The sequence below is a fragment of the Zingiber officinale genome, chromosome 2A, assembly GCF_018446385.1.
Source record: "Zingiber officinale cultivar Zhangliang chromosome 2A, Zo_v1.1, whole genome shotgun sequence".
NCBI lineage: Eukaryota > Viridiplantae > Streptophyta > Magnoliopsida > Zingiberales > Zingiberaceae > Zingiber > Zingiber officinale.
In genome coordinates, this window is record NC_055988.1 from 38,900,398 (window position 1) to 38,925,865 (window position 25,468).

The following is a 25,468-nucleotide window of genomic DNA, read 5'->3' on the forward strand; positions in this document are numbered from 1 at the left end:
GATGTTAGCTTCCAAACTGACAAGGATGATTCTAGATCACAGTTAGGATATATATTTTATTTAAATGGTGGTGTTGGGTATTAAATACTACAGCGGTGCTATCTCATTCAAGAGATCGTCGATAGATGAGATGTGAGGATATGCAGAGTACCGACCGATGCTAACATTGTGGATCCCTTGACCAAGGCTTTGGCACAGAGGAAGCATGATGGTCACACTAGATCACTAGGTATTAGATATTTCAGTGATTAACACTAGTGCTAGTGGGAGATTGCTAGTATTAGCCCTAGTACCAACTATGAGATGATTGTAAAGGGCTCCTTTTGTATCATATTTCATTATTAATAAAGGCAAAGTTGGTTATTATATTTACTTCAATTCAGCCGAATGAATAAGTATAATAATGTCCTAAAGTAGGAGGTTATAATCTATAACATATTAATTAGTTGAATTGATAGTGAGATATTGTAGATATACATAGAACACTACTTTTAACTATTCCTAGTCAAGCATTAATATGCAAGGACAATATTAATGCGTGAGACTAGCATGTAGGTCAACGGATGACTTAATCTCACAAGTCATGGATATGAGATATCAGGTTGACACATGAGTATATATTAGAGAATATATATTGAATGACCCACCATGAGAATGTTTCATGGATCGTTATATGAGTGTTATAAACATTCTCATGTGATTATTAGCATGAATAGTCCTTAGATTTGAAGTCACTATAGTTCCCTACATAAGGAGTTGTATACTTTGGTATCGACAAACGTCACTCATAATAGGGTGGACCATAAAGTCGATCACTGGGTATGTAATAAGTTATGCGGAGGGATGTGAGTGATGTAGATAAGATTTATCCCTTTCATATAACGGAAGTGATATCTGTGGGTCCCTTGATTAGTAGGACACAAGAATGCATAGCCATGCTTAAATGAGTCATTATGCGATATTGAGCTTATTTGATTGAGTTTGTCTATTTACAAATCAAGAAACACAAAGATTGATAAGAAGATGACACAGTTTATACCTCATTGATCAATCTAGATATCAAAGATAGAAGGATTAAGCCATACAAGATAATAGCCTTAAGTCGGATCTCGACATTCTCGTCACTTGGGTAGCAATGATGCCTTGCTAGATGCCACTCATTGCTTATGTATCTAAATGTTGATTTGGATACATTGCCAACGTTATGAGAACCTATTGAGTCACACACAACGAATAAGTCAATGGAGATGATTTATATGATGAATCATTGGATTAAATCTAATTCAAATTAGTCTTATTGAGTTAGACTCAATTGATCCAACTATTGAATTGAGTCCAATTCAAATTAGACTCCTTGAGTCAATTTGATTGATGATTAATGAGTTGGACTCATTAAGTGATTTCATGAATTTGAATTCATGAAGAAAGAGGAGTGTACAATTTGAATTACTCACGCATTGGATGCGTTGGATTAAGAGTGAACAATTTGAATTGCTCATGCATTGAATTCATTGGATGAAGACAAATATAAATGTCAATTAAGGCAATTGACATTAAGACATAAGACAATTTCATGAATCTATAAAAAGGGGGTTTTGGATTCATTTTCATGATGAGTTTTTGGTATTCTTGCTTTTCTTCCTCCTCTCTTCACTTGGCCGAAACTTCTAAGAAGAGTTGCTAGCACAACCTTTGGTTGTTTCATTCTCCACTTTGTGAGTTTGTGAGACAAACAAGACTTATTCGTATGGATACCATAGAGGCGCGATTACTTGATCGCGTTAAGATCCGCATATAAAGTAACGTTGCTATCGGGATTACGAAGGGCACGCAACAAAGATATAACTCCCTCTCATGTAAATCTTAGTATATGATTTTCTTTCGCATAGATCTTCTGAAGGAACTAGATGCTTTCCGTTGCGCTTTCGTGTGTTTAGCGCCCTAGTTCCTTACAAACCTTACATAAAGTTGGATTATGGGATAAGATCCATATAGTTGACTGCAAATATGGGTTCTAGGGTGCACAACTTGTTGTATGATTTAATCTTATTTTTTCTTCGTGTAACATTCTACCATTTGATATGAGATCAGTATTGCAGGTTTTTGCATTTGTTCGAAAGGAGCTCTGGTATAAACCAGATTCAGTATTATATGGCAACCTGATCTTCATGTTGGGAAAGAATAAGTTGATTGAGCAATGTGAAGACCTATTTTCTGAGTTTCAAAATGAGAAGTTGCAGCCAGATACCCGTGTCTACACTGAAATGATAGGAGCCTTTCTACAAGTCAATATGGTGGAGAAAGCAATGGAGAAATACAAATCAATGAAGGAATTGGGCACCAATCCTGATAAGTTGACATTAACCATTTTGATCAGAAATCTTGAAAAGGTTGGACTGCACGACCTTGCTTCTAATGTGAGGAAGGACTGTGCTGATTTTGTGGAGTACCCCGAGAAGTTTCTTGAAAAGGTTGACAAGAATTATGTGAGTATACATCAACTTTATTTAAAGGAAAAGGAAATAATGTTTTTATGATTTTATTATGGTCTTCCATTGAGTTTTCATTCTCAATCTATTGGGATCATACCCCCTCTGATCAAGCCCCATTCTGCCCGCCCCATAATTTAAATGCAGTGGGTAGGATAATATTTTTTATGTCCCACCTTGCCATGCTTCATTACCTACTGGTATGAATTTAATTTCTAATATATATATCTCATTAAATGGAAGGAGTAATTTTTAACCATTCATCTTTCTTTCCGGATAGCTAAGCTAATTGTGTGCTATGAACTAACTATATGTAAATGTGAGTTCTACATAAACGTTGAGCCTTTTTGATTCTTGTTGGTATCAGGAGTAAGCTCCTTGTGTGTGGATCTGTTGGAAAGTCCTTACATGAAATATGAAACTTTAAGTGGTAAAGTGGAAACTAGCACTAATTAACTTCACCATTTTCAGTGAAACTGGTGATAAAGTGTGGACTATTTGTAAATATCTAGACTTATTTGAAAAAAAACAAATAAGAGGGTATTCAACCCTAACAAATTCAAAAATTTAACATGGTGAAGATTAGATGTTTTTCATTTAATCTTTTTCTTAGAGTTGTTCTTCCCTCTTTCCAGACATGTGCTCCCCCCTCAGTCCTGCAAGACAAAGCTTAGCCCAGTGAATTGTTCAGAATTCAGTGGGTTCTCCTGTCTTTCGGCTGTTGTTGTTTAAGCCACAGCTGTCATCTTTCTAATCTCCTTACAAGAGTTGAAGTAGCCTTATTTGATTTAAAAGATTTTATACTCAATGTCCAGAAAATATTTCTTGCTCCTCTTTGTCTGGTGTTGCATGTTAAAACCTTCGCCTGGTCTCTTCTCCATTACTCCTCACATTTATTCTTCAGACTGCTTAGATCTCATCATGATGACATCTAGAGAACTCCAATATCATTGCGGCATGCTTCAGCATAAGAAGACTCATCAAGATGGTCTTCTCGGTAGTAATCTAGCTATCTGAGTGATATTCTACCTGATTGCATCTGTTTAGGAATAGCAACATTTCTGCTATCAGCGAGTAACCCAGAATTTATAATTTCAGTCCATGGCAACATTAGTATATTAAGGCACATCTAGCACTTGTTTCACTCATAAATCTGGGTTATAAACATGAATTCTCTATTTTTCTCTTGCAAGTGGTTACTCTCATTTATGAAGAGAATTGGTCAGGTCATACGTACTACATCATTACCCTTTTCTTTTGTCTTTTGTATGCCTATTTTTTCTTTGAATTTATTATCTGTTAACAAACTCATAAAACTACAAAGTCGTATATAGCTAGTCTCGAGTATGGGGTCAGTCCACAACGATTGTAAGTTTATTTTCTTTAGTGACTGTACTCTCATTCTATCCAAGTACATAATCGCTAAGGCCATCTAGTGTGTTAATCTATTGAAGATGGTCCTTAGTTTATTACGATGTGTCCAGAATCTGCCTCCTCATTGGATGTCGGTGAAGTTTTCTCCAATGACATGGATAATCCTGCGTGGATTAATACGTGAAAGAGGGTGTCAGAGATGTTTGACAAAGCCTTTCTGATACTTAAGTTAGACTCCAAGTGGAGCTTGATAGAGAATGAATAGAATGCAGTGAGAAAGTTCAAGAGAATAAGGATAAGATTCCCTTACCATTGCTGATGTTACCTTTTTTATATACTGACCCTTCGAACCATACAAGTGGCCATTTCGTGTAATGTGTATTGGCAAGGGTGTGTCCAGGGATGTCTAGGTTCGTGTAATGCCTTTCTGTGGCATCTCCCTGTTTAGTGCTTACCCAATTATGGTTTATCTGTCTTGATTGTACGCTGTTATTATAGACAGTCTGTTCTAATCATACTCTATAGGGGATAGGGTTGTTCCTGTCAGAACTATGCCCAAGGATGATTGGGGCTGGTGACCTTAACAAGGCTGAAGAGGTCTGAGCTTAGAGGAGCAAGTTGTATATGGGGCTCAGTTGTAGCCTTGAAAGGAGCCTTGTGGGCCCACAATGTGAGTTGGGTGCTTGGATGATAAGCCGTTAGGAACCTAAAGGAGGTGCTCAAGCTGCCGAGCACAAAAGGCTAAAGGACTTTGGAAGTCAAAGGAGGTGCTCAAGCTACTGAGCACTCCGAAACCAAAGGAGGTGCTCGGGTTGCCAAGCACTATGGAGGTTAAAAGTGGTGTTTGGGCTATCGAGCACTTTGGAGGCTAACGTGACTTGATTGCCAATATTGTCAATGTATTCTTTCCTTATTCTTCTTTCCTTAGTTTTTATAGCTGTAAATCCCTTGATTGCCTCTCTCATTATTGTTATATTCTTGCTATTAGACCTTAGGATTAAGGGATTTGATAATCCTTGATATTTCTATAATTGTAATTCTCTTAGTGTATGAGATAGAAAATATTTTTCAGAAATTTTCTTTTATTTCTTTGTCATTTTCTTTGTCATGGTATTAGAGCCAAAACTCTGATATCATCTCATCTTGTCTCTGGTTTCTTGTCTAGCTCCAAGATTTTAGTGTTTTGTTTTGTTCTCGTGCTCTTCTCTGTTTTCTTAAATCTGATCTTGTAGTACTTGTTTCTGGTTGAATCATGTTTGTGGAATAATATGAACATTTTCTTGTTCGATTTAATGGAAAGAACTATTCTTCTTGGGTATTCCAATTTCAGATCTTTATCAAGGGAAAAAATTATGAGGTCATATTGATGGGACAAATCCTACATCTAACAGCGAGGAGGAGAAATATGTAAAATGAGAGGTGAAGGATGCTCAGATTATGTCTTGGATCCATGGAAGTGTGGAACTCTCCATACTTCTAAATCTCAAGCCTTATAAGACCTCTAGAGAAATGTGGGATTACTTGAAGAAAATTTACAACCAAAGCAATATAGCATGAAGGTTTTAATTGGAACTCGAGTTGAGTCAACTCAGTCAAGCGAGTATACCAATCTAAGAGTTCTATTTTTCCTTTGGAAACCTTTGGGTTGAGCACACCGATATTGTGTATGCAAGTGTATCTTTTGAAGGACTCATTGCTATCCAAAGTCTGCATGAGACTAACAAGCATGACTAGTTTTTAATAAAGTTAAGGGGGGAGTTCGAAGCAATCAGGTCCAACCTAATGAACAGAGAACCAGTTCCTTTATTGGATATTTATGTAGGAGAGCTTCTCAAGGAAGAACAATGACTCATTACACAGGCTGTCTTGAAACCAAAAGCTCAACATTCTCTCCAATTCCTATTTCCTATATTGCTCAAGGGAGGTTTAAAGGAGGTAGAGATATGACTAATGTCTAGTGCTATAGTTGCAAAGGATTCGAGCACATGACCACTAATTGTACTAAAAAATTCTGCAATTATGGTAAGAAACCAAAGCATATCATCAAACATTGTTCCATTCAGCTTCCAAAGAAATTTGAAACTGTCTACAATATCTTGGTTGGTTTCTCAAATGCTCCTAGTCCTGGTCAGTTTTCTATTACTCCTGAAATGATCCAACAAATGATAGTTTCTGCCCTTTCTGCTTTAGGTCTTTTAGGTAATAAAAATTCTAATCTTAAGCTTTGATATTTTAATTTTCGTGCTTCCAATCACATGACCAACATAGCTTTACCTTTAAATAATGTTAAAAAATATAAAGGAGATCTCTAGATTCATACTGTCAATGGTAATTCCTTGCTCATTACAGCTGTTGGTGATATTTCAACCTCTTTAAATACTATTTTTGTATCTTCTAAGTTGTCCACTAATCTTATATTTGTTGGTCCATTAGTTGACATTAATTGTAATATTTAATTTTCAAATTCTGGTTGTCTTGTGCAAGATCAAGTGTTGGGGAAGATGTTCATGAAGGGACCTAAAATGGGACATCTCTTTCTTTTGTTTCTATCTGCCTCTCCCGTGTCAAATTAGATTGCTTGTAATGTTCAATGTGATAATCAGGTGTGACATAGACATTTAGGTCACCCTAATTCTCATCACATACTTCGAGTTTTTCTTAAATTTGATTTACTTGGAAATAAAAATTCGACTTCTAATAATGATATTGTTGATTGTGCATCTTGCAAACTTGGTAAAAGCATCCGATGCATAAAAGCCGCACCACCAAACCTTTTGAACTATGTATGGGGTATGACCCTTATAATCTCTCATGAATATTACAAATACTTTGTTACATTTATTGATGATTTCACTCACTTTACCTGGTATATTTTCTTAGGTCTAAAAGTGAGGTATTTTCTGTGTTTCAAGTCTTTCATGCTACTTGAAACATAATTTTCTACCAAAATTAAAATCTTGCAATATGACTCAGGTGTTGAATATATGTCGAATGAATTTTATTTTTATTTTTCAAAGTCATGAGATCATATCACAACGTTTTGGTCCTTTCACTCCACAACAAAACGGTATGGCTGAAAGAAAGAATCATCATCTTGATATTATTCACACTCTTCTAATTGAGTCTTGTGTTCCTTCTCATTTTTGATGTGAAATTTTGTCTACTATTATTTATTTGATTAATAGATTACCCATCTCTTAACTTGAAGAATGATTCTCCCTACTTTCATTTGCTTGGGCATGCACTAAAGTATTCTAGTCTTCATATTTTTGGATGTGTTTATTTTGTTCATCTCCCTACACATGAAAGAAATAAACTTATTGCTCAATCTGTCAAGTGTGCTTTCTTAGGATATGCTGGAACCCAAAAAGGATTTCTTTGCTATGATCCTCATGCCCGTTGAACTCATGTTTCTAGGAATGCCATTTTTTTTTAAATCAACCTTTCTTCTGCGCATAACACACCTCAAAATTCCCTTCTCTATCTGCTTTCTTATATTTTTCGGAGTCACCAACACTAGTTTGAAGATTTAAACCTGGTTATATCTACCGTAGATGCACTCCGACATCTGATCCTCCTATAGGTTCCTCTACTTCTTCCTTCGCCTTCTGATCCTATTTCCAATGATCCACCTCCTCTTCGAAGAAGCTCTAGATCTCACAGACCTACTGAAAGGTATGGTTTGTCAAGCCTTCTGGCTATGTCTACTACTTTGTCTTCTATTTCCATTCCCACTTGTTATAAATAGACTATGAAACATGAATGTTGGCAACAAGCAATGGAAGCATAACTTCAAGCACCTAAGTAAAACCATACTTTGGACATTATTTCTTGTCCTCCAAATGTTAAGCCCATTGGTAGTGTGTCTATATTGTGAAACTCAAGTCTGATGGATCTTTAGATAGATACAAAGCTTGATTGGTTGCTCCTGGCAATAAATAAGAATATGACCTCAACTACGAAGAAACATTTGCACCAGTTGCTAAGATGATCACGGTGAGAACCATTCTTGCTATTGCATCCTCTAAATCTTGACCTTTACATCAAATGGATGTAAAAAATGCCTTCTTGAATGAGTATGATAAGGAAGACTTTTACATGAAACTTCCGCCTAGTATGTCAATGAAAGCTTTCATGAAGTTTGCAAGCTAAGACACACTTTGTATGGGTTGAAGTAGTCACCTAGAGCATGGTTTGAGAAGTTTTGCAGTACTTTTCTCACCTTCTCTTTTACACAAAGTTAATATGATTCATCACTTTTCTTTTACAAAACATATGATTTTTCTCTTAGTTTATGTTGATGATATTATTATCACTGGTTAATGACAATGGGTTGATCACTAAGTTTTAAAATATGTTGTGATATAGTGTCCAGTACAATGGAGAGGTCAATAGTCAAGGTGACGTGACGGCCAAAAGTAAAGGAAGGGTGGCCATCAAGGACGGGAAGTTCCTGGCTTGGTCTTAAAAAAGGAAGTAATAGTCAAGGTTGAAGAGTTCTTCGGGGACTTGACTCTCGATATGTGTCTAGTCTGCTTCTTAGCTAGTTGGACCCCAGGCTCAGTCCCCTTATTTTCTCCTGGGCTTAGTCCCTAGATTAGATGACTTTTTAGTTGGTTGGGCCCATAGGGCTCATTCCTCTCATGTTCTCCTGGGCTCAGTCCCCGGTCTACGCCCGGGCGGCTTCTTAGCTGGTCGGGTCTTCAGGGCTTTGTCCCCTTATTTCTTCTAGGCACTGCCCTAGTCTATGCCCGGTCGGCTTCTTAGCTGGTCGAGCTATGGTCGAGAGACAACATTGTCAAGGAGTCACAATTTGTCAGAGAATAATGACTATTCGTGGAATATTCTAATACTCTGCTACTTGCATAGCGCAGAACCTTCCTCTACCTAATGGGAATCCTTCGTAGACATGTCTTGACACCCGACATTCTTAACACTTGATGTTTCATCATCATGGAGGTTATGAGGGATAGTATAAAAAGGAAGGTTCTCTCCGCTGGCCAGATACATGGACACATACACATCCACTACTGTACTACTCTTTTATCATCTTGTTGCACTTTTTGATTTGTGCTGCTCTTGATTTGAGCGTGGGTCTGCACCAGGAACCTCTTTCCTAGTTCATTCTCTAATTGCCCATGTGATCTCTTTGCATGTGCATGCTCGTGGGTGCCATCAGCGGCCTTTCCCTGACCCACCACCCTACTCCGTGGTAAGGCAGAAAAGCCTGCAACGCCCCTGCATGCCCTAGATCCAGGTCCTCTTTTCATCAACGCCCGTACCCTCGTAATCGGCTCCCCCATCTATCTCAGCTTTCAGATGGGATCAAATTTGGTGTCATCTGTGAAAATCTCCTTAGCCTGATTCGGAACGTAAAGATGGAGGATGCCGACAAAATCAATGTCACAATGACTCCTGAAGAGTATGAGATATCCAAGGCCGCTAAGGCACAGGCTACTTTAGAAAGGCGGACGACCGATTCTCACCTACACCGAATGCTTGCGGTTAGGGGATGATCTCCCCCTCTCGGAGGGAAGGTTCAAGAGAAAGCAGCCGCATGATTTCCGACACTTTTCTGAACACCAGGAGATGATGACTCCAAAATAGAGCAATTGTAAGCTTTCTCGGTCGGGAATTTGCCCCTGAGGGATCCAAAGAAAGGAAAAGCCCAGGTCGTTTAGGAGACGCCTGAACAATCTCAGCGTGCCTTTTTCTCAGGAGGTGCTAGACAAAAAGCTGCCTAGGGGTTATAAATCCCCGTCTATTGGCGAATATGGAGGTAATAATGACTCGAAGTATTAAATTCCAGAATGCTACTCTCTTGTATTAGTACAGCGACATAATAAAATGTCGAGTGTTTCTAATCACTCTCTCCGGCTCAGCATAGAGATAGTTCGAAAGGTTGCCGGTCAGATTTATTACTTGTTTCAAGGAATTTAAAAATGCTTTCCTACACCATTTTGCCAGCAACAATAGATACCAAAAGGCTAATCATAGTCTATTCGCGCTCAAACAAGGAACTATAGCTTTGAGAGCATATATTAAGCATTTCAACTAGGTGGCTTTGGATGCCCCATCCGCCATCTCGGAGATATTAATAAGCGCCTTCTCTCAAGGCATGCTAGAAGGAGATTTCTTCTGAGCTCTCATTAGGAAGCCCGTAAAGGACTTCGACGACTTACTTAGGAAAGCGGCTAAATATATTAATGTGGAAGAGGGTTACGTCGTCCAAAAAAAAGGAAGTGAAGGCACCATCCTTGGCCGGGCAAGCCAATTGGTGGCCGCCACCTCCTCTAGTCCGCTCCAAAGAACCTTGACCAAATCTTCCGCTCGTCCCAGTAGTAAGAGTGGTGTAGTGAGTTGAGGTCGTACCCAAACAACAACCTTCCTTCGTGGGAAGTCCGATTTGCACTTACCATAAGTCTTATACCCACGACATATGAAGTTGTATCCAGTTTGCTCGAGACGCTCTTCGAGCGGCTGAATTAGGCCTGTTTACGGCCGAAATCGCGCCTCAACTTTTGAGGTAACAAGCTAATAACCCTGGCACCTTAGGCTGCTTGGCCATCCTGCCTCCAGGAAGAGAAAGTCAGGTTGGCCGGTTGGCCGGGAAAGGAAAGGAGTTAGTGGAGAATCGGGAAGAAGAGAATCGGGAAAATGCCGTAATACGAGATATCGACATGATTTCAAAGGCCTTACTGATGGAGACTCTACCAGAGCCATAAAGGCTCACAAATTTCGACTAGAGGTCCACGCTGTCGGCTATGGCCAGGAGCAAGCTGTGGGACCCCAAATCAGCTTTGTGCCTCAAGACCTAGAGGGGGTGGAGCTCCCCTGTGATGACACACTCATTATTAAAGCGGTTATTGCCAACAACCGAGTATCCAGAGTTTTCGTTGATACCGGAAGCTCTATCAACGTGTTGTTCAAAAGTGTGTTCGACAATATGCAGCTTGACGCCAATGAGCTCCAACCTATAGCCACCGCCCTGTATGGATTCACAGGGAATTAGGTGCGACCGATCGACCAGATCAAGCTGGCCATCTTCCGGGCACCAACCCCTAGTGCAGACTAGGAGTGTCTTCGTAATGGTGGATTCTCCCTCCTACAACGTCATCTTGGGAAGGCCCGCTCTGCATAAATTCAGGGTAGCCGTCTCTACTTTCTTCCAAAAGGGAAATTCTCGGTGGAAAACCAAGTCGGTGATGTTAAGAGGGGAGCAGCTGACCGCACGACGATGTTATGTGGATATAGTAAGAAACGAAGCGCGCAAGACCTAGAAAATCTAAGATAGAGGAGTACACGCCATCCAAGATGAGCCTATACTTCTGGTCGAAGAGCCAGTTTAACAGGAGGAAGTGCAACTGTACCCTAACCACCTAGAAAGCATTACGAAGATAGTAGCGGACATGTCGCCAGAAACTAAGAAGAACCTGGTAGATTGTCTAATATGGAATCGGGATGTCTTTGCATGGTCGCTAAGGAGCTGACCGGAGTAGCCCTCATTGTGGCAGAAACACAAGCTCCACCTTATGCCTAATTCTAGGTCGGTCAAGCAAAGGAAAAGAGATTTCTTGGCCGACCAGAATAAAATTATCCGAGGGTGAATCAACTTCTCGAAGTGGGACACATTAAAGAGGTACATTTTCCTTCATGGCTTTCTAACGTTGTCCTAGTATCTAAACCCAACAATAGGTGACGAGTCTGCATTGACTTCCGTAACCTTAATAAAGTCAGCTCCAAAGACTGTTATTTGCTCCCACGGATCGACCAGATAGTTGATTCTACTTCGGGGTGCGAGCAGATCTGTATGTTGGATGCTTGGATATCATCAAATTCCCCTCGCCTTGAAAGACCAGGAGAAGGTCAGTTTCATCACCACGGATGATACTTTCTGTTACATAGTTATGCCATTTGGGTTAAGAAATGCAGGAGCCACATATCAACGGATGATGGATAAGATCTTCCGGAAGCAGATCGATAGGAATGTCGAAGTCTACATAGATGTCATCCTCATTAAGTCCGCTCAAGAAATAGATCTTATTACGGATGTCGAAGAGACTTGTAGTACCCTGCGATTGTACAGGTTAAAGCTGAATCCCCTCAAGTATTTATTTGGAATTAAAGGAGGGAAGTTTTTAGGATACCTTGTCACTGAACAGGGTATTGAAGTTAACCCGGAAAAGGTGCAAGCGCTCCGGGATATGTAAGCTCTGCGGAATCTCAGGGAGGCCTAGAAGTTGGTAGGTAGATCACAGTACTCTCAAAATTCATATTCTGATCGATTGACTGGGTTCTTCCATTCTTTAAAGTACTCTGCCAAGCGACTAAGTTCTAGTGGGACGAGGAGTGCAATAATGCCTTTGAAGAATTGAAACAACACTTAGAGACTCTGCCTTCCCTCTTTAAATCTATCGCGGAAGAGCCACTCTGGTTATACTTATTGGCTATCCAGGAGGCCGTGGGGGCAGTCTTGGTTAAAGAACACGAGCATGTATAAAGGTCGGTGTACTTTTCAGTCATTTATTAAAAGGAGTTGAGTCCCGTCTCACTGTGCTCGAGAAGTTGGTTTATGGGCTAGTCCTTACTGTTCGTCACTTGCAGCCGTATTTTCTAGCATATCCGATAATAGTGTTCACCAATAGCTCGTTGGGGAGAGTCTTCTCCAACCCTGAAGTAGCCGGCCGACTTATTAAATAAACTACTGAGCTAAGTGAATATGATATACAATATCAGTCCTGAACGACCATCATGGCCCAGGTCTTGGGGGATTTCTTAACTGAAGTGCATCTGCCCGAGTTCGAGGGAATATGGAAAATTTATGTAGATGGGTCTGCCACTCAGCAAGGAAACGGTGTAGGCGTTCTTTTCATATCCCCGTAAGAGGATATCCTACAGTTGACCGTTTGGCTAAACTTTCGGGTTTCTAATAATGAGGCCGAATACGAAGCCTTGTTGGCTGGACTATAAGTAGCAAGACACGTAGGGGCTCCAAGGATAATAATTCACTCGGGCTCTCATCAAGTGACTCAACAAGTGACAAGCAACTTCAAAATCAACAGTGAAAAGTTGCAGATGTATAAAGAAGCCCTATGTGAAACTGATAGAAAGCTTTGTGCAGGTCACGCTAGTCAAGATACCTCGATCTGATGATCATAAGGCAGATGAACTGGCTAAAATGACTAACTTGTTGTCCACTTGGATCCTAGACCGCCCCAAATCGTAGTTCAAATCGATGTGCAAGCTAATGTGGAGGCGCCGATCTACTAGAGAGCCCCAATCACTTTATATATACAACAAAGAGTTTTGTCGGTAGACTTCGAGTCAACCTGGCTAGTTAAGAAGAGGGTTATCCGTTTCACTCTTATCGGAGATCAACTATATAAACAAGCATTTTCACAGCTGCTACTCAAATGTATCGGGCCAGATCGTTTCGATTATATTTTGTAGAAAATTCTTGTGGTAATCATGAAGGGGGACGGACGCTAGCCCGTAAGGTAATACTAGTTGACTAATTTTGGCTTACTTTATAGGCGGATGCCAACCCGTTAGTAGCTACCTGCGTTTTTGCCAAAAGCATCAGAATATACCTCATCGATCAACTATGCCGTTGAAAATTTTAATAGTCTTCTTCCCTTTCAACCAGTGGGGGTAGATATTGTGGGTCCATTCTTCATGATGCTTGCTCATAAAAAATTCCTCCTTGTAGCAATGGATTATTTTTTAAGTGAGTAAAAGCTGAAGCCTTGGCCAAAATGACTGAGTGGGCCATAATCAAGTTCTTATGGGCTAACATTCTGTGCCGATTTGGAATTCCTCATAGGCTAGTTTCAAATAATGGCTAGCAATTTTAGAGGCATAAAATTCAAGAGTGGTGCTGAGGGTTTAACATCATCCAGGCCTTCATCTCCTTGGCTTACCCTCGAAGTAATAGCCAGATCGAGGTCACCAATCGGGAGAGTGTTAGGGGGCTCAAGGTCAAACTTAATCATGTGGGGGGCGATTGGGTCGAAAAGCTCCCAATATTTTGTGGGCTTACCGAAATGACTCCCGGGAAAGCATCGGGCTCACTCCTTTCCACCTCGTCTACGATAGTGAAGCGATAGTTCTGCCCGGTGACTACTGTACGACTAGGATAATTCTGACCAACGTCTCCTCGAGTTGGAGCTTATCAGTGAGACCAGGGAAAAAATAGCTGCCCTGCTTATCGATAACGAATGTGCCAAAATTACGATCGGGGAGTGATTCCCTATTTTTTCGAAGAGGGTGATTTAGTATGGAAGAGGATAAAGCCGGTCAAAGACGCGACTAAGTTAGCACCCCAATAGGAGTGGCAATACAAAATCATCAAAAAACTTGTGTCCGATGCTTACTACCTTTAAGACGCCAACGGTAAGAAGCTAGATCGCCCATGGAGAGCGAATTACCTCTAGCCTTATCGCACTTAAGAGGAATACCACCTTTGTATCAATCTTTAGCTAAGGAAATTATTCTAGACTCTTATCTCCGTGATTAGTTAAAAGCATGCACATCTTACGTGTCCAGTGATTGCCCGGCCAGGGGAACCTAGTTAGGTCCTAGACTCTCATCTCTCATCTCCGCGATGAGTTATAAGCGTGCACAACTCATACACCCAACGATCACTCGGCCAAGAGAACCTGGTCGAGTCCTAGACTCTCATCTCCACGATGAGTTATAAGCGTGCATGGCTTACGCACCTCCCAGACTCTCGCTCTAGTGTAAGTTATAAGCGAGCAGGGCTCTCGCGTCGAACGACCTTCTGGTCGGGTTCCAGACTCTTGCCCCAGTGTCAGTTATAAGCAAGCATGACTCTTGTGTCCAACGACCTTCCAGTCGAGTCCCAATTCTCGCCCTAGTGTGAGTTATAATTGAGCATGACTCTATCGTTCAACGATCTCCCGATTGGGTCCTAGACTCTCATATCCATGATGAGTTATAAGCGTGCATGGCTCACGCACCTCCCAGACTCTCGCCCCATTGCAAGTTATAAGTGAGCAGGGATCTCACGTCCAACGACCTCCTGGTAGTGACTCACTTTCGTCCCAGTACGAGTTATAAGGGAGCAAGGCTCTCACGTTCAATAACCTCCTGGTCAGGTTCTAGACTCTCGCCCTAGTGCGAGTTATAAGCAAATAGAACTTTAGCATCCAACGATCTCCTAATCGGGTCCCAGACTCTCGCTCTAGTACTGGTTATAAGTGAGTAGAGCTCTCACATCCAACGACCTTCTGGTCGGGTCCCAAACTCTCATCTCAGCGATGAGTTATAAGCGTTCATGGCTCATGCGCTTTCCATACTCTCGCCCAGTGTGAGTTATAAGCGAGCAAGGCTCTCGGGTCCAACGAACTCCCGGTCAGACTTTGACTCTCATCTCCACGATGAGTTATAAGCAGTCATGGTTCATGTACCTCCTAAACTCTCGCCCCAGTACAAGTTATAAGTGAGCAGGGCTCTCGTGTCCAATGACCTCTCGGTCGGGTCCCAGACTCTGGTCTTAGTGTGAGTTATAAGCAAGCAATGCTTTCGCGTCCAATGTCCTTCCGGTCGGGTCCCAGACTCTTATCCCAGCGATGAGTTATAAGTATTCATGACACACACACTTTTCATACTCTCGCTATAGTGTGAGTTATAAGCGAACAGACTCTCGCTTTTAATGACCTCTCGATTGGATCTCTCGTCGCAGTGCGAGTTATAAGCGAGCAGGGTTCTCGTGTCTAACGACCTCTAGGTCGGGTCCTAGACTCTCATCTTCATGATGGATTATAGCCGTGCATGATTCACACGTCTCCCAGACTCTCGTCCCAGTGCGAATTATAAGTGAGCAAGGCTCTTGCGTTTAACGACCTCCTAGTCGGGTCCCAGACTCTCGTCCTAGTATGAGTTATAAGTGAGCAGGGCTTTCACATCCAACGACCTTCTGGTCGGGTCCCAAACTCTCATCCCAGTGATGAGTTATAAGCGTGCATGGCTCACGCGCTTTCCAGACTTTTGTCCTAGTGTGATTTATAAGTGAGCAGAACTCTCGCGTCTAACGACCTCCTGGTCGGGTCCCAAATTCTCATTTCAGGGATGAGTTATAAACGTGCATGACCCACATGCCCTAATGAAGTCCTAGTCAAGATAAACCCTTGGACGACTATCTATCTCACTTTAACATCCGTTCTGTTCGGCTCTTATCTCAACAAGCACTCTGCTCGGCTCTCACCTCAAATCTCCATTCTACCCGGCTTCTCTCTTAGTAGCTACTCTGTGCGGCTATAAATGTTCGAACCCGAAAGATATTCATTTCTCTATCGAAAAGGGAGAGGCAAACTGAAAGGCAATTAAAAAATATGCAAGGATCCATATTTCATTAATATGCACATAATACAAAGATAGTCCGGTCAATTACACTTAGAAAAAGTTCTCTGGCCTTTCTCTCCTACAATTATTAGGTCTACAATTTCTCGGGCGGGTTAGCTGTCAGGTATCCCTCATAGGGTGGCTGGACTACTCCTCTAGCCCCAGGTGAGAGCCTATGGTCAAGCTGCAGCCCAGGCAGAAAAGTACGTTGCTCGCCTAGCCTTCCCATGTGCGCTCTCCACCTTGGACTGGGTTTGTTCTAATTTGGCATACAAGAAGTCCAACTCAGCTGCTTGTGAATCCAATTTTCATTGCTGTGACATTATCAAATCCTTGGCCTTTTCCTCCCTAGCAGCATGGGACAGTGCGGAAGCATGCTTCATTCTCATGTTATGCAATTCCCAAGTCCTATTGGCAAGGTTGGAGGAGGCTTTATTCTTCAGGGCTATCTCGGCTCGGACTCTGGATTTGGAGGTAAGCCAGCGCTCCTTGATTTCCTGACGGATCGAGCAGTGAAGATCCTTGGCTTGCAACGCCTCTGCTAACGCTTCCTCCTTCTCAACGAGTAGTTGAATTTGTTATTTTGCCTCTAACCATAGCTGCTGGATCTCCCGAACCATGGTCCTAGGCAAAAGATGTGCGGGTGCTAAACATCGTTGGGTCTTTTAAAGAAGGATCATGAAACACGAACCATATGCGATCGGGAGCTGAACCACCCCCCAGACCATTGGATTATAGGGTAGATGAATCGTCATCTATAAAGAATGTCGCGTGTTAGCTAGCTTGCCCGAGAAAAGAAAATTAGACAGAGGCATGGCGGCATTGGAAAGGGGGGAACCTTTATGGCAGCAGCAGAAGGCGAAACAGCATGCCATCCCGAGGTCTTTCGGCATTTATGATGCTTGCAATCTGTCAAGCCTGGCCGGCAACGTTCGAGCATCTCCCACCCGGTTAAGCAGCAAGATAGTGGACAGACCCGAGTCTAGTTAGTCGGCCATGAATCTTCTCGACCGAACTTAAAGGGGAGGCTTGTTGTGATATAGTGAATAATGGGTAACCCATAGATAGTTCGAGGATGATAGTCAAAATAACGTGGCAGTCAAAAGTTAGGAGGAGGTGGAAATCAAGGACTACGTCTCCAAACAAGCTACTCCCCTATGTCCGACCGGCTCTATGCCGATCGGACCCCAACGCCCGACCGGCTCCATGCCAATCGTATTCCATTCTACTTTGCATAGCTCTTAGCAATAATCAGCCCGACTCTTAGCTTATTAATTGCGCGACCTTATTCGACACCCACATTAATTGCCTACTCAACACCACTTGTACCTCGTCGCATTATTCGAATATAAAAGGAAAGCAGAGAAAAGAAAATAGAAATAGTAAACACAACACAAAAAAATGCCAGTGTTTCATAGCCCAAGGGCATTAGTAACGCTGGGGTACAAAGAGGTCAATTACTTGAATTCAGAAAATACATCATTTGCATTTCTTCTATGATTCTCTGATGATCCAAGAAGTTCCCCGGAAGATCGGATGTCAGATGACCCTCCTCCCTGAGTTGATGGACCGTTCCCTCGGCTCCATAGGAGAGCGTTCGGGTAATACGTCGCCAAACTGCAGCCCGAACTCACTCAAACGAAGGTATTCTGCCCGCCCAGCCTCGAGGCGCTATGCTTTATAAGCCTCCAAGTCAACCTTCGAGGTTGTTAGCTCTGACCTGGTTTGTTCCAGCTCGGCTTGCAAGGATCCTAACTTAGTAGCCCGGGAGTCCCAAGTCCCTCTGCTGTTTTATTATTATCATATCCTTAGACTTGAGCTCTTTAATCAGGCAAGCTACCTCAAAAGTATAGGACGTCTTCAGGTTGTCCAGTGCAGTAGTCCTCTGCGCTAGGTTCGACTTAGCTTTTTCTTTCATAGCTGTCTCCACTCAACATTTAGATTTTGCTGTTTGCAGGAGGGCTTCTAGCTTTTCTTTATTTGCTTGATTAAGATCCGTAGCCCTTATAGCTTCCTCAAGAGTTTGCTCCTTTGCAGCAACCAGTTTCGTCAAGGTCTCTGCTTTCTGTTGTCTCTGGAAATGACATTAGAGGGATGAGATTCCAGCTCTTCTATACGACCCTTTATAATTTTATTTTGACGGTTTGTATCCAGCGCTAGTTGGCTCAAGCTTAATCCAGAAGCAAAGAACTAATAAAGGAAAAGTGGTTAGAATCACACCAAGTCAATCAACTAAAATAGAAAAATCACGGGCTTACCGCGGAGGCATCTAAGAGAACACATCCACCCTAGTGGGCACCGAGCAAGTATTTATTTGTTCCATTGAGTTCATTCAGGCATTCGCCATTAGCCCCTTTAATTCTACTATTCCTGAGTGAGGTAGAGGGTCGATAGCTATCCCCTGTCGGGAAGACACGTCAACCGAGGAGAAGAATCGATGGGGTGCAGTAGGTCTGGAAGTTGACGTGGTCGGAGTAGGCCGGGTTGGACTAGGACGTGTGGAGGACGAAGGTGTGGGGTTGTTGAGAAGGTGACCCCTCCGAAACAAGCCTTGTAGTCTCCATCTTTCCCCCGAAAGGTGGAAGAAGGTATAGATGCCCGCTCTATCCTCGTTTGTCCAGTTGAGCAAACGATCTCAGCCGAATTTGTTTGAGGGACTGGGAGAATAGGCAAAGGCCTCTGCTCGGGTTGAGTTGAGATCGGGGCGGCCGCAGTAGGCGATCGGGGTCTCTTATGTCGAAGAATCAACGACATTTTCGAATTAGACGACTCCGAGGTAGCTGGAGCATGAGGGCGTACAAGCTGAGGAGCCTGGGGAGCTCTCGGAGTGGAATAACAAGCGGGAGGTGGAGCCTGATGAGCTCTCGGAACAGAATGATAGATGGGCGGACCTTGAGGAGTTGCTCGAGTGGGAGGATAAATAGGTGGCGAGCCTCGCTGCTTGGCCAGAATAGCCTGCCCTCTCCGATTTATTTCTCTGTTGCTCATCTGAAGAGGCCTAGACACCGAGACTCAGGAGAGGGCATCTGCTGCAAAAGAAAAGGTGTTAGTAGGGAAAAACAAAGAGGGGGCACGTCAAAAACAAAGTTTATTACCCAGGGAAGGTGACATTTCCACTATGAGGGAACTCAAACTGAACATGACCAGGATTCCCCCCTGAAATAGCTTGGAAACATCAAACTTCAACACCGCTAACCGTTCGGAGGCCTTGGTAAATGTTGGCTCCGTACGGAAGTCCCCTGGAGTAGGCGCGGGCGGGAGAAGTGATAAACGTTTAATAGACCAAGCTACGGGAGAAGGAAAGCGAATAAAAAAAAATAGTTTTCTAATTCTTTCCCTGTATAGGCATCCTGTCAAAAAGGGTTACCTTAGGGCAGGTTTGAAAATGAAAAATGCTGTCAGTTTGGCGGTGGGGAACAAAGAAACAGTGAAACAAGCGTGGGGTCAAGGGAATTCATACAAGCGGAAGAGAATGACGACTTCGCACAAAATGTGAATACAGTTAGGAACAAACTGACAAAGTAGAATGTGAAAATATCAACTCACATCGGAGAGGGAATTAGAGATGCGAAAACAAAGGCTCGCATGGATCTGCTCATTAAAGAAGGTTACATAGCCCACCGGTGGTCTATGGGGACGGTCATTTTCGGAAGGCACGTTCACATGAATGGCGTAAGGGATCTCATAAGTAAAGCGGAGATCGTCAAGGTCTACGCCGGAGAAATCAAAGACTAGATGAGTGTACCATAAAGCAAGGGCGTTCATGATGGGTCGAGGAGAAGGTTGGGTAAGGGAGATCGCAAGAAAAGGAAGAGAGGTCGCCGGAGGAAGAAAACAAAGAAACGTGATAGAGATGAAGTGTAGGTGTATGAGAGAAGTCGCTAGGTCTTTTTTAAGAAGGATATGGTATGATAAGCCATACAATCACCTTGACAGACGAGCCAATCACCAGTGTCATCGGATGAGCCACACAGACACATCAAAAGATGGGGTGATCGTTAAAGTCGTCAGATTAGAGGGTAGGTAGACGCTTATTTGTATAGAATGTCACATGTCAGCTGTCTTGCCTACGAAAAGTAAGCCTTAAGGACGTGTGGTGTTACGGGAAAGAGGATATTTATGACATCAGTAGAAGACAAAAATTTAGTAAGGCACGCCACTTTGGGGTCTTGTCTTACATTTATGACGTGGGTTCAAGGTTCATCAACACTCTACAAGCACTGTCAAGGCCCCGCATTTGGGGTCGAGCAGGTACTCACAAGGGCAGAATGCCCCATCTAAGCCGACCGGGTGTAGACTAGGGCAGTGCCTATTCCCTAAGCTGAGTGAAGGTTCCCATTCTAAGCTCGAGCCGACCGGCTAATACCCCAGGCTGTGGTAAATACACTCCAATCGACTGGATATACGCTTTCTAGTTCTTGACCCAAGCCGAGTAACACGGGATAGACCTTGCTATTTACTTCCAGAGTAGTAGTAATAATCCTAGAAAACTCCCTAAGCAACACCTACCCTTGAGGAATAGCTGAGTGAATTGCTCGATAATTGCATAGGGGGATGGCCTTGGCTCCATCCCCCGCGGGCTAGTGTTCACATGCGCAGAGGAATAAGCAGCGCAAGAAAGAAAAGGTAGATCGAAATCGTAGTTCATTACAGGCCAAGAAAGGTTTACATTCGATCTGAGTTTGGCAGGCAATACTTGAAAAACTATTCAAAGACAGGAAAGACTTCCTCCGGGAGTTCAATTAGGAGCCACGCACGTTCTAGTAAATTTTCAGGCGGTTCCGATACACCGACTTCCTGCAGTTGTGTAAGGGCTCCTTCGGTTCCATAACAAAGCATCTGATTAATAGCATCGTCGACTTGGGATCCAAAATTAGAGGAAGCTAAGAAAGTTTTCTTCCTGGCTATAAAGTGGTCATCCTCTCCCGTCCGGTAATTCGCTAGCTCGTTCTGGGGCTTAAGTAGCTCAGATTTCACCCCGGACAGTTCTAGCTTAGAAGTTGTAGCTTCGGACTTCGCTGCCTCCAACTCAGCTAGCAAGGACTCCAGGGCAGTCCTTTGGACATCCAATTGTTTTGGCAATCGGTTTCCTGGTAGCTAATTTAGCATCTTTGGCCATCAAGATCGCCTAGGTTGAAGCATGAGCAGTTTCTAGCTCCTTTAACTTGGCGGAGAGGTCCTGAACTTCAAGGGTTTTTGCGTCGAGGTCAGCCACCACTTGGATCCTTCTCACGCCTTTTGACCGAAGCTTATCATCGCTAGTCTTTAGAGCGGCTCCCAGCTTCCGCGCTTTCTTGGTCTCAGTGCTGGTCAACTCCCTAGCTTCCTACACCTTCTCCATCTCGCTTAACAGGTCAGCTTGCATTTGAGCCTCCTGGGGTGAAGTTAGGTCAAAAACCTGACTCGTGCCTAGGAAGACTCCAACTCCTTGACTTGTTCCTGCAGGGCATCATTTTCCTGTTGCAACCCTGCAATAGCTTGGGATACACCCATCCTAGTCACACAAGCCCGTCGAAGGGTATAATTAGCAGCATTCTATATACAAGGGTAGGACAATCAAAACTTACCTCAAATAGCTGTTGGAAAACCTGTCTGCCGAATCCAGCATTGAACAATCTAACACCTTGTCTGTCGCATCCTTTCATGCCTCTGTCATAAGCCCTTTAATCACACCTGCTCGTAGACTGGTGGGGAATCTGAAACTAGAAGGGGGACACCACTTAGAGGGACGTCACGTGGAAGACAGAAGTAAACAGGAAGTGATTTTTAGCTGGGCGAGATGAAGGGGAAAGAACCTCCACGAGAGGGATGGTCAATGAAGTAGAAGGCCTGGGAAGCGCAGAAGTATCGGGAGGGTCGTGTGCCCTAGGAGCCATTTCCCCTGACAACAGGCTAGGGGAATAGGGGAGTGAAGCGACGTGCCTAGGAGAGGCCAGAGTGCTCGCTTGAACTGAAGTAGATACCCTGGCAGGATAGGTCGAAGATGGCCGCTCGGGAGAAGACTGCATCGAAGGGGTAACTCGACACCGTTTGCATTGTAATCAAAGGGGTCGCTCAGGGTCCTCGACCGGAGTCTCTTTGGGAATGGCAGGGGTTCGGTAATTGCCCTCTCCTCGTTGGTGGCCACCTTACTATTGACACCCGCCTGGGGATGAGAAGCCTCTCCAGAAGAGCTGACCGGCTGACTTTTTCGATCAACCAAAATGACTCGCCCTCGTCGTTTTATTATATCTCTCTCTAGTTTAGAGGAGTTGAGGGTGAAGGTCTTAAACATGATTTCCTTTGTGTAAGAGAGGAAAAAATCTCAGGACATAAGAGCTAAGTTACTTGGGCTTACCGAAGGGAGCGGGGAGTGATACGTGGACGGGACTCAGTCCAAATGCGTGAAGAAGACTTTCGCATAAAAAGGAGGGGAGGGGGAACAAGACGTTTGTCAACTTCTCCGAAGCAGCAACACAGGTAGACTCATGATGATGGTCCCCTAACTTAGAAGATGGGAGATCCAATCGCCACTCAGTCGGCCAAAGTATGGGCTCAAGAGCTTGAATAAAGAAGAAATGAGATTTCCATCCTTTATTAGAAGAGGACATGTTCTTAAGGAACACTGACTTAGGTCGAGATTGAACTATGAAAACCCCGATTCTGACTTCTTGAGGTAATAAAATGATGAAAGTGACAAGGGGATAAGGGGATATCGTATAGACGACACATGATTACAATTTCGCACATAGTGCGGAAGATATTAGGTGCAAACTAAGAAAGGGGAACGCAAAAGTACTCTAGCTTAGGTAAAAAAAAAGGTGGAATGGGAAATCGTAGACGAGCGTGAAGTTGATCGCACGCGTCATCCATCACCTCAAAATGAAGTTGGTAGGACACGTGGCCATCACCTATAAACGATATTTATGATGAGAGAGATGAGTAACTCATTACTCTGATACGCTATCATCGGCACCCTACCTTGCATTTAAGAACAATGGGCAAGCGTTTTTGTGAAAATGACAGCATGGTCAGTTGCTGGGAGCAAGACTATGGAAATTGGTGCCAGGCTAAATAGTGGGAAGGTGCTAGAACTTGAGTCTAGTCATTCGGCTAGGAGCCTCCCTCGACTAAACTTTAAGGGGAGGTTTGTGATATGACGTATAATGGAGAAGCCCAGTATAATGGAGAGGTCAATAGTCAAGGTGATGTGACAGTCAAAAGTAAAGAAGTGGCGGTCAAGGACGGGAAGTTCCTGGCCTGGTCCAAAAAAGGAAGTAACAGTGAAGGTCGAGGAGTTCTTCGGGGAATTGGTTCTCCCACCTCATAGGCATGGCTCCCGATATGTGTTCGATCGGCTTCTTAGCTGGTCGAGCCTCCAGAGCTTAGCCCCACATTTTCTCTTGGACTCAGTTCCCAGACTACGCCTGGACTATAAGTACTCCGGGTTAGTTTTGATGTGATCAACCAAGTTAAGTTAGGTCTTGCCTGTATTTCATCCTTGTGTCTAAGTGTGCAGGAGCTTAAGAACATAAGAAGTTGAGTGGAAGATGCAGCTAGCGAGAAGGATGACACGGGAAAGGAGCCAACGGGCTTGGTGCATCCGAGGGACAAGATGCTGCGGAAGAGTACATCGGCGGATGAGAAGGATCCGCGCGATGATCCGAGGAATGAGAAGTCGGGGAGGAAGGCTGCTCGAGGAAAAGGTCGGAGTTGGGTTCGGGTGAGCTCAACTTCGGATAACTGGAGCATCACCCATGAAGAAGACCAGCTTGGTCTGTCCTGTGGAAGGCGCCTTCAATGCCTCATGGAAGGTGCCTTCCATAAGGCGCCTTCGCTAGCTGTTGGCCTAGGATAAAGTTTTATCCTCGACGGATAAAATCTATCTGATGGAAGGCGCCTTGAAAGTGCTTTCAAGTTATGGATAACATTTTCTAGGGGCTATAAAAAGATCCCTGGACTTAGAAATTCAACAACAACTTGAACAACAAGTCTTGTACTATTTCCTAGTGTTTCTTTTGAGATGTCAACTTCTGTAAGAGGCTTCTCCACTTGCAACGAAGGAGAATTCTAGTGGAGCATTTTCAGAGTCTTGAATTAACAACCATCTATATTGTAACCAAGTTAATTTTTGCCCTTCTTACTTCTTTTAGTTGTTCATTTTTAAGTTTGATTTAATTGTGCTATTATTCTGAGTTAGAAGATCGGGAAAGGTTTAGTTTTAATTTTTACAGGCAATTCACCCCTTTTTGCCGGTCCCACTGCACCAACAAATGGTATCGAGTCAGAATGCCAGAACGCCTCAGAAGGACTAACTTCCTACTAATCACCGAGACAATGGTCGGACCGAGCATCTACTTCGACGACCGAGTGGCCGAGCATCTACTCATCGAAGTTTGAAGGAGATTTCATGTTATGGAAAAAACACATGAATGTATTTTTCAAAAATGATTTTGAAATTCTTTTGATAATTAAATATGGCTTTGAACCTCCCAAAGACCAAAAAGAAAAAGAAAAAGGAAAAGAAAAAGAAAAGTATCTTTGGACCAAGAAAGAGCAAGCGGACTTTGTAGTAAATGAACCAGTGTTATCTCCACAAGGAGTCAACAGAATCGGCGCTTACGAATCGACAAAGGAACTTTGGGAGAAGTTTCTGGAGCTACACGAAGATACATCCGAAGTTAATCTCGCAAAATGGGATTTGCTCCGGAACCAACTGACCAACCTCCGGCTGAAAAGAGAGTCAGTAGCACAATTGTACACCAAGCTGAAGGAGTTAATCACCGGACTTACGAATCTCGGAGAACAGATAACAAATCGAGATTATGTAAGGTATGCTTTAAATGCTTTCCCTAGGACAAGATTGGACGTCTATAGTAGACTCTTATTATATTTTAAAGATCTAGAGGTAAGTACTTTAGAGAGTTTATTTTTCACTTTAGAACTTCACAAATCTAGATGTGCATAATTGTAAAAGGAGCCCAAAATGTTGCCCTGAAGGCAAGAACGGACGATCAAGACTCCGAAGCATAAGACAATTTAGCAAATTTATTAAATCTAATAAATTTAATAAAGCGCAGGCTAAGAAACGTTCATGGAGCAAAAGGAAGGTCCGATGCTACAACTGCAACAAAGAAGGGCACATCAAGAAAAATTACCCAAAGATGAGGACGAAGGAGAAGAAAAAGCAAGTCAAGTGAAGGTAAAAAAACTTAAAAGCAACATGGGACGAGTCATCATTGAAGTTAGAAATTGAAGAATAT

General features: G+C 43.0%; 1 protein-coding gene across 2 annotated transcripts in view; it reads left to right on the forward strand.

Annotated features, from left to right (window-relative positions):
* LOC122041046 (pentatricopeptide repeat-containing protein At1g62350-like) overlaps positions 1 to 25,468 on the forward strand; it is a 50,816-nt gene that overhangs the window by 6,347 nt on the left and 19,001 nt on the right. Inside the window, exons 2-3 of one of the 2 annotated variants that reach the window (XM_042600580.1) lie at positions 2,100 to 2,486; positions 5,194 to 5,289. In XM_042600580.1, coding sequence (XP_042456514.1) covers positions 2,100 to 2,486; positions 5,194 to 5,274 — 468 coding nt within the window. In that variant the 3' untranslated portion in view covers positions 5,275 to 5,289. Of the gene's footprint in view, positions 1 to 2,099; positions 2,487 to 5,193; positions 5,290 to 25,468 lie in introns of those variants that run through there. The other variant, XM_042600581.1, reaches the window with a different exon arrangement.